Genomic DNA, 10,125 nt, shown 5'->3' on the forward strand with positions numbered 1-10,125 from the left:
GCGAAGGTTAGACATGCGACCGTCAAAACACATTGGGCAACCCAAAAGTTAGAGTTATGGCAGCTTATCTAGACGGTTTCTGGACGTTTCGGCACCTAGTCGTTTCGGCCCAAGACGTTTCGGCGTTCGAGTTTCAGGCCCTTTGTCCGACGTTTCGGCACCGCAACCCAAGACGTTTCGGCACCGCTGAAGGCTACTTGTGGGAACTAGTGCTGGAGCGTAATGTTACAAATCAAAGTACTAAAAAGTACAGTGTCAACTAACATTCACGTACATGCTTTAATATTTGTGAGAACATGGGAAGAGACCGTAAGAAAAAACTTCATATCATTTTCAAATCTGTGACACAAGTTTATCGATATCAATAGCCGCCGACACAGCAAAAGTTTGAAAGCGGTGACAAAACAGCACGGCAAAATTCACACAAAATGCACATAAAGTACTGGTCAGAACGCAAAGGTCACGCTTACGAATATGACGGATCAGTCAATTACTGAATAGTTTGAAAAAAAAATCGAAACACAGATGCCGAAACGTCTTGGGTTGCAGTCCTGAAGTGACTTGGGCCGGAAATTGAGAGGCCGAAACGACTTGGGCCGAAACGACTTGGTGCCTGAATGACCAGTTACCATCCAGACACTTCTGCAGTGTTCAAAATTCATCGGGATTCCGACGAGCTCTACCGATGAATCATTTTTCTCACGGACTCGTAGAGCAAAGTTGAAAGAAAACAGATTTGTCTGCTTCGACGCCATGCTGCATGTGTGCTTGATCAAAATTTGGGAACAGCGAGACGCGATCATCGTGCACGGTTGGCATTTATATAATTTGTCGCAACATTTCTGTCAATCACTCACTTTCAGAAACTATCGCTCACCTGAAAATTAGCAATGTAATTCATAGGCACAGCTGGCATGATAACGTGCCTAACGTGATAACGTGTGGACTACGATGCCGATTTTTCAGACAACGCCCAGAGAATCCGAAACTTTCCACACAAAATGAGTGATCGACAGATATGTGTTGCAACAAATTTCATCTGGTTGTTGCCTAAGCTTAGTCGTGGGGAGTGCTTTCGGTGTTATTCTTTGCGTATAGAAAACGCATTACGATGAGAAAAATGCGTAGAGAGTCAATTTCAATGCGTAAATACGCACGATTTTTGCGTAAACGCGAACTCTGTATACAGCAACTACATGGAAAAATTGCAGTGGAGACCTATGATACCATGTGTACTTTTGCTCTTCTAGTTTGTTCTTGACAAGAAATCTGAGTTCCAACCTCTCACTGGTAGTTCAGGAAGGATATCGCCGCTGTCTGAGTCAGCCAGAAACAGGGGAGCTCTTCGTATACAGGATAAGGAGTTGAAGGAAATGTCAGATGATGGTGTTGCACTGAGCATGCATCAACCATGGGCATCAATGCTTACAGCTGGAATTAAGATGTAAGTAGTGAGAGGGATGGAACCAATATATATAATCATATGCACATCAAGAGGTTCATCTGTCAGTGTCTTCTGATGATGGTTTGTAACAACAGAATCTGTAGAACAAGTTACCCTTTCTGAATGATCCTGAAGTTAAAAATGATATTTATAAAAACTGGTATTTCTGGCTAAGTGGTTGGTGGGCAACTTCTTTTATTTTATTTATTTTACATCATTGTTATGTACGGGTTGGCTAATGTGTTTGAGAGTTGAATGTGAGATATCACATGATCTTAAATGGACAATCCAGAGCTTGTATAGTGAAAAAACATTGTTTGTTTTCATTCATTGGTTATTGGTTAAGTGAGCGGGTGCATCCATGACCATTACAGTAAAACAGCAGAAAAATCACTGAATTATTTTCCATTGAACACAAATAAACAGAATACCGGTACACCGTAATTTGGCTGGTGCATCTCATGAACCATATCATTTCTCAACTAAAATAAATTTTCTCACTTATGTGTATGTTGAAATGTCAAGTCACGTTTTTTCCTGGAGTCAACATTCCTGTTTATCAATTGATGCCCCGAAACTCCCACTGTCAGTAATATTAGAGTACTGTACCAGCAGAAGACACACATGAATGCTGATTACACACCATGCAATATTTCTGATGTTTCTGATGACAGACATGAGGGGAGAACTTGGTACAGTTCTCACCGTGGTAGGCTATGGATTACAGCCGCTGCCAAGCAACCAACCAGACAAGAAATCAGTGAATTAGAACAGATACACACAGCAATGCATCCAGGTGAGACAGTGTGGTTGTATCTGTATTGTTACATAGACCAGATATCTTTCTGTCAGTAAATCATCGAGAAATATAACACAAAATCTGAATAAAATCAAATCCTATGGCCCATGAAGTGGATTCTATGTCAGTAAAGGAAATTCCTTTTCAGATTTTACAATTTCTGAATACTGTTAACTGTTTTGAGCCACAGTGCATCACACCATTGTTATTGGTGCACATCAGCAAGTGAGTCATCTTTGCAAATGATTTTCTATCTTTGCAGGTAAGGTCACATTTCCAGAGACGTATCCTGTCAGCTGCCTATTAGGATGTGTGGATGTGGTAGATTGTCTGTCACAAGAACAGTACAGAGAACAGGTAACTTTGATTTCTTTTCTCCCTGCAAGAGGAGAATGTCACCGTAATGATCAGAATGGGTTATCTTGTGTAACAGCGCCCTCAGTGGCCAATCTGACAAATTCTGAATTTCCTCCTTTAAGCCATGAAAAAAAACCTGAAGAGATGATGACTGAAATGACAGTATTTTCTATTCTCCTTCATCAACTTTTAAAGATCACAAAAGCAATCTTATTGAGAAAATCATGCTCATGCTCTGAGAAAGTCATGCTCTGTTTTGCAAAATTAATGTAACCCTTACATCCAATCACTGTACTACAGGTATTGCATTTCCTTCAAAAAATATTTATTTGCTTGATTATATATTTATTTATTGTTATATTTACATCTATTATGTATCAGAAATATATGCTAATTAACTAGAAAATGCTCCACCAAAGTATCACAATTGACATTATTAGAGCACATGATAAATTTATATCCCTAGACTACCTTGAATGCCGGAATTTTTCAGGGCCATAATGGATTACTGTACACCCTGAGTGCCGGAAAATTCCAGGGAGATCCTTTACATGTTCACAGCGTGTTTGGTGTTGCAGTGTTATTGCATTGTAATAGTCAAGTGGTTAAGAAGGAATTTTATCGTTTCTCGACATGAAAAATCTGCCAAAAAAGATGAATAACATTGTCACTCTGAGAGACTCACCAAGTAGCATAATAATTAACCCCACCTTCATAAGCCAAGAGTACAGGGTGCTTGTTTTCCCTGCTAAGACTACCTTTCCTATGTCAAATTGTAACAGCAAAGTGCTCACGGCTGCATCTTAGTCACATCCCTTGGAGTTACAATTCACATATACAACACTGTAATTTTGTGACAGGTCTGACCCTAAAGCATGCGAAATGACCCCCATGTTTTCATATATACGACAAAGCCTATACACGCAAGGCATTAATCATTTATCCAACTCACACATGTGTGAAGTCTGCCAGTATTGAATATCCGCGCGGATGGCAATACTTAATACCCAGAGTGATTCTACTCTTAATAGGTTGAGTCAACGTGCCATTTTATCCAGATATGAAAAATTTTATGTGCGTGATTTACAAAACGATAGTGGGAAATAGATAAGAGAGAGTGTATCATGTTTTTCTGAGAAGGAGATGAAATTGCATGATTCACTGAAAGCAAGTCATTAGAAAACTCAGAAATTTTATGGTGTGTATAAATTTTCATGGTGCATGCCAGCAGACATCTGCTGTGTGTTACTTTGATTGCATTGACGTAAATCTGATTATCTGAGGACAGGCAACAGAATAAACACTTACCCTTAATCAGTCGGAACACTTTCACAACCTAATGTTGGTGTTAACATCTTGTTTTCCATCACAAGGTCATGCAATTTTGTGGAGGGCAGTAAGCCAATATATATTTAACAGGGATTCCAACTTGTTTTTTATAGACGGGTATTCCTGATATATCATGTTAAAGAACCATACATTTTCAAATCATTACAATCGTTTCCCAGCCCCTGGAAAGCACCAATGAGATTAGACCTATAGTTAGGTACAGATAGGAGAAAAATTAGGTATTTCAATAAAAAGATGTTGTTAAAGGGGTAATCTTCAACCCCTAGTTCTGGCATGAGCGGTTGTTGACATTGACTGTTTATGTGATTTTAGTCCTTTGTTCTCCATTGAAATTTATGCACAGTCAATCCCTTTGCTCAGAGACAAAGCTGATAAAAACCTGCCCCTTTAAATTTTCAGTGTCAGGGCATTTGTCTCAGAAGTTGCCATGGTAGTTTGCAATTTCCGCATGCTGCTGCCTCAAACTGTGTTTAGGCTGTGTCAACAGATGAAAGGATTCTGTGTGTATTGTTACAGTTTTGAGCCGTCAATCTGCTCCATACTTTTTTTATCAAAATGATGTATGTATGATGCATGTTGAGCCTATTGTCTACGTACTTAAAGTCTAACAGCATTAGATGCACATGCTGAAGCGATTAAATCAACAACATAAAATAACCATATGTAACAGAGATGTAGAATTTTTAAAGGGATGTTGAAACTTTTGATCATGTTTTTGTTCTTTTGGTTTGTTTGGGTTTTTTGTTTTTTTCCATCCCCAGAAAACAAGAAGTTTCTCTCTTCAACTTGAAGTACAAAGACAAATACAGTATTATTATGGCAAACATAATAAAATTTTCTTGCAATATAATTATTGTAAAGTAAATTATTTGTTCGGGAATTTCATTTAGAACAATAACTTCTGCATTACATCTGACAGTGTGACTTAATTTTGAAGTGAAACAAGAAATTGTATTTTACTAACACAACAAAAGTAACAGAAAATACAGCAAAGATTACATCTAATGTAGTGCCATATGCACTTTTATACCATAACATACTATTTTATCATGTATTTGATGGTGCAAATACAGCGATCTGATTGGTCGAGAGTGATAGCGATAGTGTTGATATAGCATGGTCGGTCGGAACATGCACAAGCTTTCATCTAGAGAAAAAGTCCTGTTTTGATGTTTCACTCCAGAATTTCAATATGCTATTTGTTATGACGTAAATAAACCACCTCAGCAATGGGTATAGCACTTTGATTTGACCAGTTCGCTCCATCTGTGCAGTCTCTATTGCTGGTGCATATATGTCGTGAACTGGTCTAAATCTCATAGTACACTGTCGCTGGGTGTGGATCATTGCTAAATCAGCTCTATGAATGAATGCAGTAACCATATATTGCTAATAAGAATCAGAGCAAAGTATCTCACTTCCACATCATGTTAGCAAAACTGATGGTATTATTTTTTTTATGCTTCCATATGGCACGCTGTCCTCCATATTTCAACTCAGGTATAAATAACGACATCCATATTGAGTGAGAGGTGTGGGAGGGATCAGTCTGAAGGCCTTTTGTTAAGACCCATAAACAGAACGGTAAAAACAGGGCAATTTTAATAGTAAAAGTGAACTGTGTCAACAATTGCAGTATTGGGTTAATATGGGGAAATGATCTCTAGAGCTTATTTTATATTATTTGAACTATAAGATGAAGATTTTCAGGTCAGGAGTTTGATATTATAGAAAGGTCACGGTCATAAAAGGACCTCATCTATATTTTATCAGTGATCCATCATGCAGTGATTGCTGCAGGAATTTACAGATATTTCCATGGAACATGGAGCATTTGATCCAAAATGTTTCATTCATGTTATTGTTTGCTATAGAAAGAAGCATGTCTGGCACAAATTACCGTATAGCCAAATAGACCTTGAGCTGTCACACAGTATTACTGGAATGCATACACACATATGTCTAGGCGCAAATATGAAAAGATGGCACCATTCTAGATAAAAAATGTAAACACTTATGCATGTCCTTTTGACTCAAATTTATCACTGACAGTTAAGCCTCAAGGATAAATTTGAAGATGAATTTACTGCTTAGGGTATTTATCTTCTCAAGAGATGAAATAGGTATAACAAACATCACATTTCTGATGATTGCAGACTTTGGAAAATCACATAGATAGCGCTGATCCTCAGTTTATTGATACAGTTGGTGTATAGAAGTGTTTTTTCCAAAGCCATGCTATCTTTAACCATAAATACCTTCGAGGGATGTGATAGTTATGCCTTGCTATTATATCACCCCACAGAGATATGCTCTAATGTCAGAAATTTCAAATTTCTTTAGGCTAAACTTGCTGGGCTGGGAATTGTGCAGCTCAACCATGCATGAGCTATGCTTTGTCTACCAGAGTTTGCTATGATGTAGCATTGCTTTGCAAGGCATCAAAGAACAGATCCTTATTTTAGGCAATAGATAACGCAAGACACTTTCATACACTGTGTACATGGGACTTGGGATTTCAAAGCTTGGAATGACTTTACATGCAGAGATACTATAACTTGCACAGCAAAGTTTGGAAATATGAAAAAGTTAGTCGACTCTTATGGACACACCCATTTCACTGCTTCAACCCAGCAATTATTCAACTCTCAGTAACAGTAACAGGCAAGAATGAAAATATCCAATCTCCAATGTGTAATGGGTGATTTAACTTCTATGAAAAGGCTTGTGATGAAATAAGCCAATGACTCGAACGTTGAAATAGAATGATAAGTTTTGAAATCACTTATGTCTGAAACTCAAAAAGGAATGTTTTGAAATAAGTGCCCATGGATATGTTAAGGAATGTTTTGAAATAGGTGTCCTTAGATATCTTCTTCCTTCATAAGTTTTATTCAGTATTTCTAAATTCTATACACATTTCAAATCTGCAGTCAGTTGATGGACTTGCTCTGAGGTGGTTCAGTGTGGATATTATACCACCTCCCAGTGATTTTCGTCCAGGACACTTGACCTGTGACATGGTTCAACGTACTTGGGTTCCATATTCACTTGATGTATTCTCTCTGGTAATATCACAGCAATCACATCTGGAGACAGCAAAAATGTTATTAGGGTTCCAAATCATTTCACTGTAAAATACTTCCCGCATGTGATCTCGCTGAACATTGTGTTTCAAATAATGTACTCAAAAGTCTAAACAGTTGATAAATACAGATGAATTGGTAAAAAATATTGTTTCCAACACTTTACAATCTGTAACTTTTCTTTATCAATAGTTTCCAGACGGTGAATCCACCTCTCCGTACGTCTTCATTTGTGAAAATCCTCAGGAACTGGTCGTCAAATTTCCCATAAAAGGACAGCATAAAATCTGTGAGTATTATATATTTACTGATCTGTCCAAACACGGCTGAGAAACCCTCCAGATCTTCAAACCTGTTCAAGTCTTACAGGCAGAACACTGAGCTCAGAATAAACTTATCACGTTACTTATGACTTAAAGTTTATGGTTATAGTGCAGGATTTACAGTGAGCTTTCAAATCAGACATGGCCCAGATTAGCTCAGCTGATAAAAAGCAAAACTTCAGACAGTTGATAAGCCCAACAAATGGACAAGTTACTGCGTTGCTTGGATTTTTATCAACTCTATGCTGCAAGTTTTCAGACTGACAAATCTCGTATAGATTTTCTCGAGTCTGAAAGTATGATTGGGCAATGCGTAACTTTTTCACAAGAAGTACCCTGTAGTGTTTTTATTCTGTTTTGTACCCTCCCCCACTGATTTCAAATGCAGCGAATTCACAAGGGTTGTACTTTTCTGCTGATTATGGCGTGATAATAATAGTCAGGTTGACTACTTCATTCAAGTGTGCAATATGGCCTTTATGAAGAACTCAGATTAGAATTCAGCCACTTCATCGAACCAAAAAGTCAGAGAAAAAAGTAACCAGGTTTCTTCTGGAAATCATCATAACAGTCGTGTTCATTTGATTTTCAACAATCTTCCACATAACTGAACTAACTGTGTAAATATTTACAAACTTGACCAACTTTGACACTTTGCAGCAGTTTTTTAGTATATACAAAGAGCAGCTTATACTGTCCTGCTCAAAACAAGTCAATCAGGACTCTAAATGATACAGTGATCAAGAATTGTGATATCTCATACTGGATACAGCTTATCTTTGAAAGAGAAGTCCTCACACGGGATTTCAGTAATAGCGCCCTCATTCGGTTGGTAATGGAAATTTCGCTGGAGACAAAGCAGAGAGAGGTCTAATAAGTCTATTGTGTTGGCCATGCAAACATTACAGCTGTCAACTCATTTGTATCCATTTATTTTCTATGTAGTAGCTGTTCATTGTTAACGATAACAAAACACTCCCCTAGTCCCTTTCCTGACTCATCTTTCTTTGTTGAGCAGGGAAGCTGGATCCCCACATCCACCAAGCAGCTAAGAAGGGGCTGAGGAGGAAATGAAAAGAAGGGAAGTGAAAAAAAAATACGTCTGAGGCTGTGCCAGGAAAAGCCATGCAAATGTGATCACGGCTTGGTAAGAGCTTGTCATGCCCCAGGGAAGAGGGGAAAGGGCAGGGTGGAATCGCACCGTCTATTCAGCGCTCAGGATAAAAAAGGCAAGACCAGCAAAAGAGGCCGGTTCACTGTAGGGGTTCTTTGTGCACTTGTCTGGGATAAAACCTTCCATCGCCTTGTTCAATCAGGATGAAATTCTGTCCAGCAGACGTGACAGTTGATCCAGGATGATTTTTCTCCAATCACACCAACTTCCCCGTAGATGGCAATAAATTTTTGCTACAATGGCACATTGACACTCCCTAATGGTACTGTTATCAAAATAAAAGGTTAACAGCATTCTTAATTTGCAAACCTCCAGTATATTCTGTCACTAATGTCATAAAAACAGTTCGCCAGTAGCTCTGGCTCTCCAAGTGTAAGTTAATTACGCAGTAAAAACAGGTAAATGGCAAAGTTTGAGTAGGGCCCTGTATATGGACCTTGCATTGTTGTCTGGCTCATAAACAAAAGGCCGCTGTCTGCCATGTGTACTGGAGTTTTTATTTCTCTCACAGCTCTTGCCTATCAGGGTTCGGTGGCTATTGTGTGCAATTATGAGAGTCCCCAGACACTACCCTGTGCCATGGATCTGATGCCTTCCCACCATACCAGCAGATGTTGGTCTCAAAAACAGACTCCATGCTACCAGCAGCTGTGAGCTGCGGTAGATAAACAGAAACAGTACATACATACATGCATACACACACAGGCATACCACTCGCGCTATCCGGAACAAAATCTACCAAGCTCCTCATGATAAATTTATTCAACCACAACAAATTTTGATTGGTTTGAGTCAATTGTTCCTTGATATGTATTGTTAATCATAACTTTATTTTTTTTTGTTCAAAATAAAAAATGTTAAAATTTCAAGCCATTGTATGTGTTCATAATTTTTTTAAACATTTGTCCGTCACCAAGTGCCCAACCAGGAAGCTGAAGATCTCAAATTTTTACCTGTATCCACACCATATTTTAACGTTATAAATACCAGCATAAAGATTTAATTCATAGCCGACTTTATTTGAAATGGCTGTTACTTATATATCCATCTGATTGGCTGTAACTGCAGTCATTAAAAATGTAACCACAACGTTGCCTCATTCATTCATGCGTCAATAGGCACAAAATATTTTTTGCTTCCTGTAAAGACTCAAAGAAGTTCAGTCATTTCATGTACCCACAGTATCTTGAATTTTTGATACACTGTATCTCTGTTCAACCATCAGTCCACCAATCAGTGTGTTCCAATTTTTTTTTCGAATTGGGAGCACGTTATCATTGATAGGGAGTAGGGAAGTTGCAAAGTTTATGGATAAGATCATATTTTATTGAAAAATAGCCTGCCAAAATTAGCAAACGGACGGTTGCTTTATCCGGTGTCTGGCTATAAATGAACATACTAGCAAATAGTTAACTAGTTGGCCATTTCTGTTCAGGGACAGCATGTTGCATTCGGTTTTTTTGTTGTTGTTGGGCTGGTTGTTTTTAGATCACAGACTGCAGGCATCAGAGTTAGCCAGTTACTGGGAGGTTTCTAATGAAATGATAATCACACCCTTCAGTCTTTAATGAAGGTTGATGGATTCTAGGGGA

At 38.3% G+C, this 10,125-nt stretch overlaps 1 protein-coding gene across 2 annotated transcripts in view; it reads left to right on the forward strand.

The window, feature by feature from the left end:
- LOC139121333 (activating signal cointegrator 1-like) overlaps positions 1 to 9,402 on the forward strand; it is a 16,821-nt gene extending 7,419 nt beyond the window's left edge. For both annotated transcript variants that reach the window (XM_070686138.1, XM_070686137.1), the window contains 5 exons: positions 1,251 to 1,444; positions 2,119 to 2,240; positions 2,506 to 2,600; positions 7,229 to 7,325; positions 8,378 to 9,402. In XM_070686138.1, coding sequence (XP_070542239.1) covers positions 1,251 to 1,444; positions 2,119 to 2,240; positions 2,506 to 2,600; positions 7,229 to 7,325; positions 8,378 to 8,433 — 564 coding nt within the window. In that variant the 3' untranslated portion in view covers positions 8,434 to 9,402. The remainder of the gene's footprint in view (positions 1 to 1,250; positions 1,445 to 2,118; positions 2,241 to 2,505; positions 2,601 to 7,228; positions 7,326 to 8,377) is intronic.
- Positions 9,403 to 10,125: the final 723 nt, after the last annotated feature.

This window comes from Ptychodera flava, chromosome 21, assembly GCF_041260155.1.
Source record: "Ptychodera flava strain L36383 chromosome 21, AS_Pfla_20210202, whole genome shotgun sequence".
Classification (NCBI taxonomy): Eukaryota; Metazoa; Hemichordata; class Enteropneusta; family Ptychoderidae; genus Ptychodera; species Ptychodera flava.